This window comes from Panthera tigris, chromosome D3, assembly GCF_018350195.1.
Source record: "Panthera tigris isolate Pti1 chromosome D3, P.tigris_Pti1_mat1.1, whole genome shotgun sequence".
NCBI lineage: Eukaryota > Metazoa > Chordata > Mammalia > Carnivora > Felidae > Panthera > Panthera tigris.
Genome location: NC_056671.1, coordinates 2,957,908 through 2,974,945, shown reverse-complemented (window position 1 = coordinate 2,974,945; position 17,038 = coordinate 2,957,908). Strand labels below are relative to the sequence as shown.

At 53.6% G+C, this 17,038-nt stretch overlaps 1 protein-coding gene and 1 long non-coding RNA gene across 6 annotated transcripts in view; one reads left to right on the top strand and one right to left on the bottom strand.

Moving 5' to 3' along the window:
* Positions 1 to 17,038, top strand: part of GLT1D1 (glycosyltransferase 1 domain containing 1) — a 90,687-nt gene that overhangs the window by 8,978 nt on the left and 64,671 nt on the right. For 3 of the 5 annotated variants that reach the window (XM_042962327.1, XM_042962331.1, XM_042962330.1), the window contains exons 1-2: positions 1,471 to 1,552; positions 13,754 to 13,902. In XM_042962327.1, coding sequence (XP_042818261.1) covers positions 1,485 to 1,552; positions 13,754 to 13,902 — 217 coding nt within the window. In that variant the 5' untranslated portion in view covers positions 1,471 to 1,484. Of the gene's footprint in view, positions 1 to 1,470; positions 1,553 to 2,331; positions 2,564 to 13,753; positions 13,903 to 17,038 lie in introns of those variants that run through there. The other 2 variants (XM_042962329.1, XM_007090037.2) reach the window with 2 other exon arrangements.
* Positions 707 to 1,418, bottom strand: LOC122232617. Its single transcript, XR_006209976.1, has 2 exons — positions 1,331 to 1,418; positions 707 to 936 (listed from the first exon to the last, which is right to left on the bottom strand). It is a non-coding gene; the product is annotated as an uncharacterized LOC122232617 (long non-coding RNA).

Sequence of the window (17,038 nt, the reverse complement as noted above, 5' to 3'; positions counted from 1 at the left end):
TAATGTGCCCAGCAGTCACGCTACGTTTCCCAGCTGCCCTGGATGGAAGATGTGGCCAGGTACACGGTAAGATAAAGGCCTCAGGGCTGGGTGACACTCCAGGAGGAGCTCTTAAAAGTAAAAGTGTCATTTTGGTGTGCCCTTTTGCCCCTGCTCCCTGCTGCCTGGAATGTGAGTGTGATGGGTGGGGCTTCAGCACTCAAGCTTCACCTTGTGGCCCTGCTGGGAACAGAGGCCAAACACTGGGATGCCGGAGTTAGAAAGAAACCTGCGTCCCTGGTGACTGTGCAGCCAAGAAATAAGCTTCAGATTCTTCTTAAAACAGGAATTGAAATGGAGATCATGAAGGAATTGAAGTGAGTCATCAGCCACCATGGTGAACTGAAGAGCCCCGGCCCGGGCCCCGTTGTGTTAAATTAAACAAAGGCCCCTAGACCCACGGGGCTCTGATGCCTTGGTGCTGATGTGAATAAGCCCGGAGGGAGCCTGTAAAGGCCTCAAGGTTAAGGTTACCCGAATCGAAATGTAAGAACAACCAATCGGAGGCAGCCAACTAGGCTTCAGGCTGTAGCCAACGAACCATCTGGCTTTGCGTCAGCATTTTCTGTGTACAGGTCTCTCCCGGAGCTCCTGTCCTGCCCCAACCTCTTGCAGTTTTGCACTTCTCCCCTGGAATCAACTTGTGCTCAAATGAACTTAGAAAAGCTCAATATAGCCCAGTTTATCTTTAACACATCTAAAGGGGTCGGTTGCCTCTTCGATCTGGCCAGTTGTGGAAATGATGGCTTCCTATCTGATTTCTCAAGCATCATCGTAGATCCCTGGTGCTGATACCCATCGGGCAGACGCTGGCCCCCCGGGCGCGGATGGCAGTCCTTCTGTGGCCTCCTCTGGCTCCTGAGGGAGGGGATCTACAGTCACCCCTGCTGCTGGCCCCTGTGGGAAGAGACCCAGCGCCTCATACATCCCATGGGAGCAACCGGCAACTACCCCTGGGTCCCAGGGGGCTGGAAGTGGGGGGGGGGGGGGCGTGACCAGCCCTGGTCCCTGTGGGAGGGGACCCCAGATCCCCTCTGCTGCTGGTCCCCAAGGGAGCAGACCTACAGCCTGGCCCCCTTGGGAGCAGCCCCACAGCCACACCTGGTCCATGTAAGAGCGGACCCACGGCTGCCCCTGGACCCCTGAGAGTCCAGCCGTGGTCTCTTCTGGTTCCCCTGGGAGGGGCCCCGAGGAACCCGGGGTGCCGGTCCCGCGGGAGCGGTGTCGCGCTCCCTCCCTCCCGCCCCCCCGACCCCCCACCCCGCGCGCGCCTGGGACCCCAGCGCCGAACCGGCGAGCGCGGGCGAGGCCTCGGGAGCGGCGGGCGGAACCGACCGAGCGAGCGCCACCGCCCGCCGCCGGGGTCCGGGTCCGCGTCCCCGGCCCCGCCCCCGCCCTGGGACTGGTCGGCGGCGGCGGGCGGTCGATGGCCGGGCGGCGGCGGCATGCGGCTCCTGTTCCTGGCCGTGCTGCGGCGGCACACGGGCAACGCCGTCACGGCCGAGCGCGTCCGGTAGGTGCCGGCGCGGGGCGCTCCTGGGCCCCCGGCCCCCCCCAGACCGCGCGCACAAACGGACGGGCTCGGCGCGCGTGGGGCCTGTGCGCGCGCGGGGCCTGGACCGCGGCTCCCGGCTCCCGGGCCCGCCGCACGCGCCGCCCCCACGGGCCGCTGGGGAGGGGGTCCGGGGTGGGGGTGGGGGGTCCCCACGCGGGTCCCGGCGTGCCTGGCTTCCGCGTCCCCGGAGCGCCCAGGTCTGGGGACTGCGCGGCGCCTACATTGCGGTGGGCAGAAGACAGCGCGGAAGCGCAGGGCCGCACGCGGTGACACGCGCAGCGTTATCTGATGGGGCAGGGACCGCTCTGTGCACGGGAGCCCTTTGGGCAGGATGCTCCGGGAGGCCTCGCGGCCGGAGTGGCGTTGGCGCGGAGCCCTGGGTGCAGGAGGGTCCGCTGAAGCCCGGGCTTCGGGAGGGTTTCCAGCCCAGGGCGCGGCACATTTGCGGGCCTGCCCTCCTCCTTGGGGTGGGCGCCCGGGGCGGGGGGGGGGCGGGGACGTCATTGCTCGGGGCCCTGCCGCCCGCGGGGGCCTCCCGGCACCCCCCCACCCCACCCCCGCGCTGTCTGGGCGCATCTTCCTCTTCCAGGGTGCTTACCTTCTCCACACTCACTTCTGCAATTATCTTGTCCTTTGTTTCCCTGGGAACTTGTTCTCTCCTCCTCACTGGCCTGTGAGCCTCCCGGGAGGGGGGAGGGGGGGGCGGGAGCAGATTGCTGCCTGGGCTTAATGGAAACAACTTCTTCTTTTTTTGAACTGGCTTGCTTCATGAAATTTCTTAATTTACTTCCCCTCTGCGGGTCAGCTTCCCCATCATTAAAATGAGCCATCGGGGCAAAGCCCACCCTTTAACGTCCCTTTCCACTGAAACATGTTACGGGTCTTCTAAAGACGGAGAGCAGCAGGATCCTCTCTCATGACGGGTAGAGGGTACATCAGTTTTCTGAGCTTGGCGATTAGGATTTCACGGTGAGGATGGGCATCATTCGGGTTTATCTGCCGTCGGACGGCAGTGACCCTGCTTCACTCATGGGCACCCACAGTGAGGAGGGCAGGGTGGCCTCTGCTCTCGTGGAGCACGTGCCAGCAGGGGAGAGACTCTGCGGGAGCGAAGAGAAGTAAAGGAGGCAGCTCCAGATGGTGATTAGGGCCGTGGGCTTAGGGGAGGCTCTCTGAGATGGTGACATTTAAGCTGAGACCTCTGTGACCGAGCGAGGCAGTCCCTGAGATCTGGGAGGACAGCTGGGGAGGAGGGTAATAGCACGAGCACGGGTACCGAGGCCAGCTTGACATGCCTGAGAGACAGAAAGAAGGCCAGGCTCTCTGGGAGACACGAGTCAGGGGGCGAGTGCCGGGAAAGGGTGTCAGAGAGAGAGGCCAGGTCCCACAGGGAGCCAGAGAAAGCATGTCTTTCTTTACCGTTTGGCTCTGGATGTGAACTGTCCATGTGAACCTCAGGCCCCCAGGCGCTCCCAGCCAGGGGGCCATAAGCAGAAGGAGGCAGGCATGTCCAGCGAGACTGCTGGCCTTCAGCTGGGGCGCGGGGCCCCTGAGTGACTCTGCTCTCTTCCCGGCTGTGCTTCATGAAGCATGACAACAATTGTTCTTTGTGCTTCGGTCTGTTCAGGGCCAGCTTTGTCTGCCCTTCGCCCTGGAGGGATTGCAGAAAAAGAAAAAGCAGAGGTTGCCAAAGGCGTCTGGTGTCGCGTAAAAACGGAGGTTCCTCGAGGAGAATGCCAGGTGTCCTGGAAGGGGAGGGGACGGAGGTCCCTATGAAGACAGAGGTTCTTGTGGAGCCAGAGCCAAAGACCCCTCTGACCCTCAAGTGACCGTGGACAGTGGGGGAGGGAGACCCCCAAATGCGTAAGATTGGGGTTCCCTTCAGTCTAGCAGAGGAGGGTGTCTGAGTTAGATAAGATGGGAGCTTTACAGAGAAAAACGGGGCCCCTTCTGGTGCATCCGTTTGTAGTTGTAAGTTAACCCCCTGTCCGTAAGTAGGGACGCTGAATCGTCATGAGTACATCCATAGGCAGGTAGAGGTGAGGTGTCCCGAGAGCAGGGAGGTGGGTGACCCATCCCAGGCTAGGGGAAACACACAGACCGGCGGAAGACAAAAACTCTGGGGCAGGGCTTCCTGCCTTCACTTGTGGGCTCCCCAGCACGTGCGACGTAGGTCCGGGCACCTGAGCTCTGCTGCTCAGAGTTCTTATCCACAAAGAGGGGATACTGATATGACCTGCCTCATAGGTTCCTTATGAGGTTTAAATGCGAGTTCGTACATTTCCAGCATTTACAACAGGGCCTGGTGCTCAATATGCATTTAATAAATGTGAGCAATTCATGATACCATGGGCCCTAACTGGCCAGGTGGGGAAGGCTGGACGTACAGGGAGGACGGTGTCCTAGGCAAAGGGGCAGCGGGCGGGACCATGGGGGAGAGCGCATCCCTTTCGGATCCGAGTTGTGCGGCCTTAGTAATGCCCGATATGCTAGATGAGTGATTCTTAGTGGGATCAGGGGCCAGAAGGATGTGCAGAGGAGGAAGGAGCAGTTTTGTCCCCCGGGGGACATTGGGCATTGTCTGGAGACATTTTTGGTTGTTACACTGGGTGTGAGAGACCACTGGCATCCAGTGGGTAGAGGCCAGGGTGCTGCTGAACAGCCTACGATGCCCGGGGTGGTCCCCACAGTGGAGAATGATCCAGCCCCAAATGTCAGTAGTGCTGAGAGAAAACCCACTCTGGCTAAGGTGGGCAGATAAGGCTGGAGAGGTAGGGGGGGCCCCGTCACACCGGACCTACGGTTTTGGGCCACCAACAGAATTAAGCCACCAAAAGCTATCTGACTTCTGTGTTGTAGAAGGTCCTTTGGGCTGCATTCTGGAGGGTGGATGAGGGTGGGCAGAGGAGGCTAAGTGTGGGTTTGCCACATTTCAGGAGTAAAATAAACAGGGCTTGGCTGTGGAATGTGGAGCGTGTCAACGACAAAGCTAGAATAATCGAGTGAGAGGTCTGGTGCCCTTTATCCAGGGGAAAACGAGGCACGGAGCAGGGCCACCCCGTCTCACAAGCAGGGGAGAACTTCCCGAGGGATCGGGGACAAGAGCGGGTTTCGTGGAGCCTTAGAACCGCAGGGCGGAGACAGGCCTGGCTGGCTGGGAGGTCGGGGCTCCTGGGTCCCGTGAGCCAGCTGAACCCAGTCGGAGGGGCCCGACTGGTGTGTGCTAGGTCTCCTCGAAAGTGATGCATTTCCTGGCTACTGAGGTTCAGGTTTGGGACGTGGGCCAGGCCAACGGGAGGTCTCCATTTTATGGGTCCCGACAGATGAAGAGTTTTCGAAGGTGCAAGCTTGGAAGACGCTGTTTGGGGGGAATAGTTTGTCTGAGGATCAGTCACTAGACAGGGACACTCTTACTGTCTGTGTGGCCCTTCAGGTACCCCTCCGTGTGCTGTGCATGTGAGCTCACCTTGTGTTCTTTAAAGAAAAAAATTTTTAACATTTATTTATTTATTGAGAGAGCACGAGCAGGGGAGGGGCAGAGAGAGAGGGAGACACAGAACCCGAAGCAGGCTCCAGGCTCCGTGCTGTCAGCACAGAGCCCGACGCGGGGCTCGAACCCACGGACCGTGAGATCGTGACCTGAGCTGAAGTCGGACGCTTAACCGACTGAGCCACCCAGGCACCCCAAAAAATTTCATTTATTTTTAGAGACAGAACAAGTGGGAAAGAGGGGGGCGGGAGAGAGAGAGACAGAGAGAGAGAGAGAGTCTCGAGCAGGCTTCACGCTCAGTGCGGAGCCCATTGGGGCTCGATCCCACGATGCTGGGATCATGAACTGAGCTGAAAACAAGAGTCAGATGCTTAACCAGCACAGCCACCGAGGCGCCCCAGTTCATTCTGTGTTCTAACTCCGGGGCTGGCTGTTAATTAGCATTTTAAATACCCTAATCTGGAGTTGTTTCCTAAGCACTGCAAGTGTTAGATTTGTTCATTAGCGTAAAGCATCTCAGAAATAATTACCAGTGTCGAGGGTCTGTGGTTTACTGGAGGGGTTCTGGGGGCCCCTGTGTGAACACGTAGTCAGGGAGTCAGCCCCTGGCCCCACTGTGGCACAGATTCAACCACAAGGTTGGCTGGTCTGGCTGTCCGAGCGGTGGGCAGAGGGGACCTGTGGTTTCCCCACCCACCTCTAATCCCCTGAAGCTGTAAACATTTCCCGGAAGAACCTGACAACAATCTTGACAAGCCTCTAAATCAGGCGGATGGGTTCAGATCAGCCCTTAACAAAAAAGGTCACAATTAGGAGGTGCTCTGGTAAGTTAAAAACAGGGTCAGAAACCTAGGGAACAAAGTTCATTTCACTGGTGGTGGAGAAATAAATTGCATGAGTAATGGATGTAAGATATATGTGTGTGTATATATATATATATTTTCCACACAGTTGTTTTCGTGAAATCATGGGGGATCCATAGTCTCAAAAGTGGGAGGCTGGTCCTCAGAACCCTTGAAATAATCTTCTCCATCAAGGCCGGACAAAGGTATGGCCGAGGGCCAAGCAAGGCAGGGCCTGTCCTATGAGTACAATCTGGAGGACGTGGCAGCTCCCAGGGGTGGTGCTGGCCGCTGCTTGCCAATGGCGGTGGCTGTCCGAGCAGCTGGACCGCGACCAGCTGCCCGCAAGCCCCAAGGTGTGTACTCTCGGGTCATTTCCAGGAAAGGACTTCTGACCCCTGCTGTGAACCAAGCTCTTGTCGGGGCACTGGGGGCCGTGCCTGGAGCTTTGACTGCAGGGCTCCCAAGGGCACAGGGAAGGGCAAGGCTGAGGCTGTTCCAGCCCGAGAAGGGCGTTCTGAGGCTCAGCGACGCCCACGGATGATCGTGCTGGCATCCCAACGAGCACGAGTGTCACCCACGGGGCGCTGGACTTTGCACGGAGGCTGTCGCCGGCTTGTCCTCTTTCTCCTTCCCGAACAGGGTGTGCAAGACTGGGCACCGCTGTAGATAACAGAGGCAAACAGAAGCCTGTATGGAGATGCGCTGGCAGGAAGGGAGTGTCCCCAGGGTGGCGTGGACCCAATCCGGACTCCTCCCCGCTGTGGTAGTCCTGGGTTCCACGGCGGCCGCCCAGCGTTTGGGAGGAAGGAAAAGTGAGAACGGAGCGCTCACAGGACCACAGGCTGCTGCGGAGGCCACCGGGGTGGGGGTCGGGGGAGACGAGGGAGAGCGGGGGTCTGAGAGCGATGGGAAGGGCCTGGGAGAGGACAGGGCTGGTTCCGCGGACCTGTGTGTATGGCAGAGTGGGGCCAGGCACTGCGGGGGGTACACACTGCGAGCACATCCTGTGTGCCGTCCCGCCAGGGGCTGCGAGACCAGAGACACCCCTGGCCCAGGGCGGGACACACGCGTCCCAGCCAGGCCGCGAGAGGCAGACACCCAGGCTGGGACCCAGGCGGGGAGCCAAGGGAGAGGCACGCTCCGGTGAGGATGGGGGGGAGCTGCGCTCTGCGCTGCGAAGGGTCCCTGAAATGACGAGCAAGGGGGCTGGGAGCTGGCGCCCGGGGCCACCGCCCTCCCACCCCATCTCACCCTGCAGCCCTGGCCAAGCCTAAGCGGGTGGCTGGAGCCTTGCTGGATACACCGAGTGTGGTACAAAAGGCCAGGGGAGAGGAGAGGCCAAGGTATTGACAAGAAAATCGCTGAAATGATGGGAAAAGGAATCTTTGCCGGGAGTGGGAGGCGGGGCGGCTTGGGGGTGAGGGGCTGTGAGGTCAGAGGTCTTTGTGGTTTTCGTGATTGAGGAGCCTGGGGGAAAGATAAGATTGTGGTCAGAGACTGGATGGCTTCACACAGGGCTTGATGTGGCAAGCAGGTGAACGTGAACGGTAAAGGCTCTATGCTCCTTGTCCGTAGCGGCATCAGAGATTTTCAGCTTTAAGTAACTGAAAAGTAACTTTAAGCAAACTGCCTGGAGAAGGCAGGGGACTGAGTGGCTCCTCCTGTCAAGGGTCTGGAGGTGGGGCAGGCTTCAGGCTGGGTTTTGCAGCTCAGACGGTAAGGACAGGAGTCCACTTCTTGCCTTGGTCCACTTCCCATTCCTGCTGGATTTTCCTTGCTGGTCCCTCCACTTCCTGCCCAGCAAGAAGGAGAGTCTGAGTCTCCACAAGTCCACCCCCAGGTCCCAGGGCTACATGTCCAGGGCGGGGGCTTGGGCAGCTGGATGTTCCGATGGGCACAAGCCAGCAGGAACACGCCTGGGCCTGGGGTGGGGTGCCCCCTACTCGGGTGGGTGACAGGGACATTCGGGGTTGTAGGAGGGGGAACATGGGATGCCTCTGCTGTGGAGGCCACCAGTATGGGTGTGAAAGCTTCACTAATTTTTATCAAGGAAAGTGGAAAGCAGACCCCCAGGAACTTTTGAACACATTGAAGGAGCAAGAAATACCTTTGGGAACATTAAAAATCAGAAAATTCCGGGGTGCCTGGGGGGGGCTCAGTCGGTTAAGTGTCCGACTTTTCTCAGGTCATGATCTCGCAGTTTGTGAGTTCGAGCCCCACGTCGGGCTCCGTGCTGATAGCTCGGAGCCTGGAGCCTGCTTGGGATGCTGTGTCTCCCTCTCTCACTCTGCCCCTTCCCTGCTCACACTCTGTCTCTCTTTCTCTCTAAAAAAATACAAAATCAGAAAGTTTTCCATAGATACTAAAACACCTTTTTTTCTCCTGGTAAATTGGCAGAACGGGCAGTACTGGGACACCTGCCTACCTGGTCCCTGAAACCATGCGAATGAGTGCGTCATTTTACATATTCCAGTGGCCACATTAAACAAAGCAAAAAGAAATGCATAAAATTAATTGTAATGTATTCTTTTGAACTCAGCATGTGAAAAGATCATGTCAACGTTTCATCACTCCAGAAATTTTTAATGAGCTGTGTACGTATTTTACACTTAGCTCATCTCTATTCAGGTGCTTAACACACCTCTTCAGGCACTTAGCACATCACTTTGGGCATTTAGCACATGTCTATTCAGGCACTTAGCACATCTCTGATGGGGTTTTGGAGCCTTTGGGGGGGGGGGGGTTCAGAGCCAAAGGCCAAGAAAGAACTCTTGACATCTTGGTGCAAAAATATGATTTTATTAAAGCTCAGGGACAGGTCCCTCGGGCAGAAAGAGCTGCCTTTGTAAGTGTGACAGTTTATATACTGTGGAGTGGGGGGGAGGTGAAGTCAAGAGGAAGTTTCTTAAAGGGATTTCCATCTGCTAAAGACCCACAGATCACTGGAGGCCTGGCTGTTGTCAAGCTAAGGCTGTTTTCCCCCTAGCAAAGCATTAGCCTGAAGACAGTAGGGAGTTCCTAGACGCGAGGCTATTGATAAGATGGCCCTTTTCTTGTAATTTACTAAGATATTTGTAAACTGATGGAGACTCTGGTCCTGTGATCTCTGTCAGTTTAACCGTTTGTTTTCTGTCCTTTCCTGTGTTCTTGGGCAGCCAGCAGTGCCTGAGGAATGTCACACACATCCCACTTGTGTGGGCGGGGAGGGGGGGTGTGGGGGAGGGGAAGGTGTTGTTAGCTCCTGCTTGGCCCTCAACTTGCCTTAGGCTCCCTCATCATCCCTATTCAGGCACTTAGTGCATCTGTTTGGGCACTTAGCACATCTCTATTCAGACACTTAGCATATCTCCACTCAGGCACTTAGCACATCTCTATTCAGGCACTTAGCATATCTCCATTCAGGCACTTAGCACATCTCTATTCAGGCGAGCTCATCACATCTCGTGGTTTTCCACCCCATTTATTTATTTACTTACTTACTTACCTCACGAGTCCAATCTCAGCAGGCCCTTCCTGACCTGGTCATTTTGCCTGTTTTCTCATGGGACTTTGCACCCTTTTGAAAACGACTGGCTCCACAACAGTAACCTCTTGACTACCAGATTCCCATTAGAATCCCAGTCAAAAAGGAGATAAACTCTACAGTTTACAAAACACACTGACAGCATATTATTCCAAGTAATATCCTGTCCTGCAAATGTATTATCAGCTCACATAATCCACCGAAGTTTCCCTGGGGCAATGTCTCCTCTGGTTTGCCATCCCAGACTAGGGCCTGAGCCCTTGTGCAAGGCCTTCGCACATCTCCACGAGCGCCCTCATCCCAAGACCAGCACGATTTCTTTGACACATCACAAATTCTTGAAATGCTGTGCAGACAGCACCGTTCTGCCCCAAGCCAGCCAACTTTCCCCCGCAAGAAACAGCACATCCCCGTGTCTCCCCGAGCTGCCACTGAGGCGGCCGGCCGGCCAGGTGGTGCTGTGTCCTGTGAGAAGCACTGGGCCTGGCCAGGTGCCCCCACTCCTTATTTGCATAAGTTCAACACACAAATGATCAAGCTTCTCTACCCACTGAGTTAAAGAGGATGGCTTTCAGGCAGGTCGAAGCAGGTAGGATCCCATCGAATCTGGAGTCAGGTGTGTGCGCATAGTTCTGTCTCTTCCTAGAACTGCCGAGTAAATGCTTAAAACTCTTAATTTGTTGGCGATGCTCTCTTTCTCCAAAAAGCCTTCAGTCAAGTTCAGGTTCAAGTTTAGTTGAACCAAATGATCACTTACAGAAGGAATCGGGACAGAGCAATTTAAAGGCATCAAAAGCCAAGCAGAAACAAGGGCAAACTCTTAGTCATAGAGAATTAGGGAGATTATATATATATGTAGGAATATTTATAAGATCATGAAGTTGGCGTTAAAATGCCATTTAAAAATATGTTTAATAGATCAAGAACAACCCATTATCTGTACCTCACCACCTCCATTCCATATGTCCTATCTTATCAATTCCACATAAGCCAGAAATGGCTCAGCAATGGGTCCTTCCAAGTGGAATTCAAACTGTTTCTTTTCCACTCATCAACACATTTGTTTTTGGTTTCTTCTTTCTTAGAGCTTTAAGGAAATGGAATGACAGTTATTCGCCCATGCTCAGAAGCACACCGAATTCTTATTTTTGTGTCATACCCATGTTTAGGCTGACGTGAGCTGATTCTGCTTGTAGGTCGCCCTCAGCCCTGCCAGAGGAGTCGAGGTGGGGAGAGGGGAGGAGGGGCGGTGCTACTGGCCGACGATGATTGATCAGCGTTAAGGGCGGAAACGATAAGATCAAGGTACTCATTGCACTTCAACAGCTTAAGCAAACTTACGTGTCAGGATCTCAGTTTGTCTTTATTTGCTCAGTGACAGCTGCAACATTGTGCATTTAATCACAGCACAAGAAGAGAACACAGAGAGAGCCATTATCATTCCCAGAGTAGTGCAGGTGGATGCTTCTCGCCCTACTCCCCGGAGTGGGCGGGAGCAAGACGCGCGAACCCGCTGTTTGTGCAGAATTCCTTAGTTTGCATGTGGCTCCCACATTGCAAACAGCTTGGCCATTTGATGACCACTTTGCTTAAAGATTCTACTTCCCTCGTTCTTTTATTCTTTTCCTTGTTCTTTTCCTTACACTATTGCTCCTAAACGCAAGCCAACTAATTCACCCGGTGTTTAGCTGAAGAAATAACAAGCCATTTTATTGTTGCAGTAAAAACAAGCAGAAAAAAGGCTTTGTTGGACTTGAACTTTGTACTACAGCGACTTCTGGGTGATCTAAGATGCTCGAGTGTAATTTTAAGTGTGTTTGATCGTCACCTACGGGCTGGCTTTGTAATCAAAGCTGACGTGCAACGTGACTCCCTTATCTGCGGCTCAGAAGGATCATGAGAGAGAGAGAGAAAGAGAGAGAGAGGCTCAGCGTGATGGAGAGACAGATGTGTAATGCGATCAGGGGCTGTTGGATGTCACTGAGAAGAGCTGGCATCAGGAAATGGCCTGTCGTGGCCATGGGGACGCAGAATGCATGCCGCGTCGGGTGCCCTGCAGGTGGAAGGCAGGTCTGGAGCTCGGGTGGGTAGGTGGGGGTGCGGCTGGCATGCACTGGCAGGGCATACAGGCTGTTGACGGCGCTGTGTGCTAGGCCAAGGCATTTGGACTTCATCCCGGAGACCCATTCAGCCATTATTTCATTCAGGTGGCGAGACAGATGTGGGCCCCCTTCTCACAGCTGAGCTGGTGACCCTGAGCCCTTTGAGGGTTTCAGTCAAGGGAGACCTGGGTCGGTTCATTCTAAGTACTCATGCACACGTGCCTGCGACAATGGTAAAACATAGTATCTACCCGTGGTAAAAGTATCCAGTGTCTCCTCTGGAGACACAATCCTCCGATTTCTCACTCACCCTACAGATATTCTGGGCAGGCACACTACATACATACAAAGTATTCTTCCCCTGGCTCTTTTCATTAACCACGTATCCCATATCCCATGTATACGGCCAGTTGATTCCAAAGTACAACTGACTCTGGAACAACATGGGGTTTGCACTGCACCGGTCCACTTACATCCAGAGTTGTTTTTGTTTTTGTTTTTTTTCCAAATACAGTACAGGACTGTAACTGTATTTCCTCTTCTTTATGATTTTCTGAATAACATCTTCTTTTCCCTAGTTTATTGTTAAGAATACGGTATATCCTACGCGTACCATACAAGTTCTGGGTTAATCGACGTGTGTGTGTGTTGTTAGTAAGACTTCCAGCCAGCAACAGGCTGTCAGGGAAGTTTTGGAGGAGTCAACATTATACATGGATTTTCAACTGCGTGGAGCGGGAGTGACACCCCAAAGTCCCATGTTGCTCAAGGGTTCCACTGTGCTTTGCAGAGGTCTACTGCATGAGGGCAGCGGAGCTTTAATGGCCGGAGAGCTTGTCTTGTACGTGCCATCATGTAACCGGTCCCCTCTGCCGCACACTGAGGTCACTTCCAGGCTTTTCGGTAGGTGAAACACAGCCGAGGAGCCTCTTCATGGATGCACGTGTTTGCACTCACATCCAAGTGTGTTTTGGAATTAATTCCTGGAAGTGGAGGCGTTTGGTCACCGAGTTTGTGCATTTTAAGTGTGCTAGCTGTTGCTTCGTTGCCCACCAAAGAGGTTGTACCAGTTTACCTGCTCAGAAATGATGCAGAGGGGTGTTTATTTCACAAAGCCTTAGGCAGACTTTTGATCTTTACAGACATTCTTTGTTAAAAAGACGACTAAAGTTGGCCACCATTTCCTGTATCTGAGAACCCCAGTTTAATTTCTGTTTCTATGCACTGCGATTTAGGTCCATGCCTATTTTGGTATCGAGTTGTTACCTGTTTTTTTTTTTCTTATTGATCTATGAGAGCTCTTTATTTATGAAGCAGATTCGCTTCTTTCCTTTTGTAAGTGTTATAAGTAGTTTTTTTTCCTCAGTTTTCTGTTTGTCTTTTGATTTTGCTCATGCTGTTGTCATTCGGAAAGTTTTTTTAAATCAGATTTATATTCTAGATTTATGTTACAAGGAACTGAACTAGGATGAGAAGAAAGACACGTGTGAAAGATATTTTTGAGGTAGAATGGAAAGGCCATGAAATGTCTTTTGACTGAATTTTAGGGGCTCCTGGGTGGTTCAGTCAGTTGGGCATCTGACTCTTGGTTTGGCTCAGGTCATGATCTCACGGTTCATGAGTTTGAGCCTCACGTCAGACTCTGTGCTGACAGTGCAGAGCCCGCTTGGGATTGTCTCTCTCTCTCTCTCTACCCACCTCCTGCTTGTGCTCTCTCTCTCTCTCTCTGTGTGTCTCAAAATAAATAAATAAATAAACTTAAAAAAAATAGCTGAATTTTAGATGCCTAAAAGCAAACTTTGGGTATCATCCATAATTAAGGGACAGGAGAAAAAAGTGGAATCAAGGACATAAAACACGGAGCTTTCTGGCACAGCAAATGCCACTGAAAAATGCGTGTCCTTTGTCTCAGGGCTGCAGAGACTTCCTGAATTAGCCCTTCAACCCGCTGGCCTTGGTCCTGACCACAGTCCCAGGGACCGGACCCTGGGTGGGTGAATGGTTGTTGTCAGTGGCTATGAGCCTTGTCCTGTATTTTGGGAGGATTGCCCCTTACAGGACAATTCAGAAAATACGTTTTCTTAACTTTTTGACTTAAATAACCTTTGGATTCAAGATCTCAGTCGTAGCGGCCGCCTGTGGTATATTTACCTTTTACCTCCTTTTTTTTCCTCCCTCTGTTTGTATTTGTCGATAAAGGGACCACCTGGAGGCTGCAGGCCACGTGTGTATTCTGAAAGATGCCTCCGACTTGGAAAGCTCGTCCGAAATCGCCAAGCTCATCGAGGCCGAGAGCCTGGAGGCAGCAGTGGCCCTTCATCTGTACAGAGGAGGCAGACTCCTGCAAGGTAACCGTCTTTCTCGTCAAAGTTGACACACCAAAAGTCATGAGAACCAGACGCACGCACAACCCCAGACAAAACAGCTGAAACGGTTTATCCTGTTCATCCGGTTCGAAACTGGGGGGGACACAATCGTCTTTCTGCTCTGGCCTTCTTTGTGAGTAACCTTCTAAAATGACATAACCGTGCCAGTTGGGGACCGATGGGTGTTGAAGGTCTTCTGCTGTACTGACAGCTCCTATCCTCAACGCCTTCGACGTACATCTTGTAACTCAAAGTATAACTTTCAGGAGTTAAACATACGCGTCTTTTGCAAACACAGAACGGGCACGCATGAAAAACTGCACCCAACACTGAGATCCCAAAGCCCGCTTAAATACCATTCCATTCGAGGAACTGGGTGTTAAATAGGTGATGTAACGCAGAACATCAGAATTAGTTTGCTATTCATGTCCAGTGGGCAGCGAACAAAGCTTTGGGGCTATCTTTTCTACTGGTGCGTTAGGCAGGGCTCTCCAGAGAGACAAGACCCAGGGGACATGGAGAGACACATTTAAGACGAGATTTATGGCGAGTGGCTGGAAACACCAGAACAGCCCGTGCTGCATTTCAGTCTGAGTCTGGAGGTCTGAGAATCGGAGGGGTGGCTGGCGTGAGTGGCTGGTTGAGCCTGAAAGCCCGAGAACCAGGCACTGGGATGTCCGGGCACGGGGGAAGGAAGAGGGCCGTCTCAGCTCAACAGAGAGAGTGAATTTGCTCTTCCTCTGCCTTCTTGTTCTATCTGGGCTTCCGGCAGATTGGGTAGGACCCACTTGCATCACACTGGAATGCTGATTCATCCTGCCCAGAAACTCCCTCACAGACACACCCAGAAATAAAGCTTACCAGCTGCCCGGGCACCGACAGGGCACAAACCTTCACCGCTGCACAGAAATGATGTACTTCTCTCTCCTTGGCCCAGAGCCGCGTAGTATTTAGTGTAGCTTCACAGAGTACGAGCTCTTGACTGGTAAATAGTGAAGGTGAACAACAGTACCCTCTGTGAGAAATTAACCGATCATTGCACGCGGGACCCTCCGATGCTGCTTCCCAGGGTCATTGAAAGCACGTGCACACAGTCCCTCTTTTGGGTGTAGCTACAGTTTGGGATATTTCTCTTTTTTTTTTTTTTTAATTTTTTTTCAACGTTTTTTATTTATTTTTGGGACAGAGAGAGACAGAGCATGAATGGGGGAGGGGCAGAGAGAGAGGGAGACACAGAATCGGAAACAGGCTCCAGGCTCCGAGCCATCAGCCCAGAGCCTGACGCGGGGCTCGAACTCACGGACCGCGAGATCATGACCTGAGCCGAAGTCGGACGCTCAACCGACTGCGCCACCCAGGCGCCCCAAGTTTGGGATATTTCTTGTTAACACTCACGAGGCCAGCTTGACGTCAGCGAGAGCACAGAGACCGCCAAGTGAAGGCAGAACAGATCATTTCGTCTTAGCTGCACAACGCGCGCCTTTTTCCAAACGTGAATTAACTGACATGGCACCGGTGACACATTTCGGGAGCTTGTGTGTCGCTTGAGGGCTCCAGTTATCCACGGGAGTGCAGCTCTAGTCGGAAAAACGCGCCAAGCTTCTGAAAGTTTCGGAAGCGTCATGGCCAACGGTGACGGCCTGCTTCTGAACACAGCGTCCAAGTCACTTCCTGTTCTCGGGCTCTCCCCACTGCCTCCCACGCCCACCACAGGGAGCGGGGTCCTGTCTGGATGCTCGTGTCCTATCTGGGCGCATTCTGCCATGTACTCTTTGTAGGGGCTCCTGGCGGCTCAGTTAAGTGTCCAACTCGATTTCAGCTCGGGTCCTGATCTCACGGTTCGCGAGATCGGGCCCCACGTCGAGCTCTGCCCTGATGGTGCAGAGCCTGCTTGGGATTCTCTCCCTGTCTCTCCCTCCCTCTCTCTCTCAGAATAAATAAATAAACATTAAAAAAAAACCCAGTATACTCTATACAATTGAAGCTGCCACACGCACGTGTTAAAACCTCCCTTCAGTGTAGCGCGAACGTAACGGGATGATACAGCACGAAAAGCAAACCTTTCTCCCAATTCTTATTCCACCTGTCGAATTTCTTATCCCCCGAGGCAACTACTTATCATTTTCTGGTGTGCTTTCCGGGAACTGTGTTAGAAGTCCTGGACTAGTTCTCTGTCGGTACCTGGCAAATTACCCCCAAAGGTGAGCAGCATGTAGCGATACACGTACCATCCGAATCGCTTCTGTGGGTCTGGAATCAGAATCAGCTGTGCCGGGGGATTCTGTCTCAGGGGTCTGGCAAGGCTGCAGTCGAGACTCCTTACCACATGCCAAGGCCGGGGCCGCGTCATCTGGAGGCCTGACCAGTCCCGCGTGAGCCGTTTCATTTGCAAGGTGGCGCCGTCGCACGCCTGTTGACAAAAGCCCTCAGTCCCTCGCCACGCGGGCCTCTGCCGAGGTTTCTGGGGTGTCCTCAAGACATGGCGGTCAGCTTCTCCAAGAGAGGGCACACGGGAAGCTGGTTTGTCTGTTATGAGCCAGTCTTCAAAGCCATACGGCGTGAGGTCTATAGCCTCTGCCGGTTACACGGGTACACGGGTCAGCCGTCTTCAAGGTGGGCAGGGGCCCCGCCGAGCGTGACCGCCAGGCGCTGGCCACTTTGGAGGCTGGCCGCCATGGGAGCCCGTGCGCATATTTGTACGATCTCCTCCACAAAAGCATGAATGGGAGCTTCTTGCTGAAGCAAATTCTGAGCATCTACAAATTCTGAGCATCTTGCTTTTCACCATCTAACAGTGCCTCTGGGAGGCTTTCCCACAGCAGCACAGGTATAGACCACCTTGTGTCAGCACTTGCCTAGCATCCCGTGCACGGGACAGCCATCATCTAACCAGGCTTCAATCAGCGGGCGCGCAAGTTGTCGTCAGTTATTTTCTCCCACCGTCATTGCAGCAAATATCTCTACACGGACGTCTCAGCTTCTAACCCTATGAGAATACACCTGTGCTTCCGCATTTTTGCCACCCTGCCTGGAACCATCAGCATGAATTGTTTTCTGCCAGCAGGGAAGATGTTCCCGAGAGCGTTTCTCCTGGAGGGCTCTTTTCTGCTGAACAAGC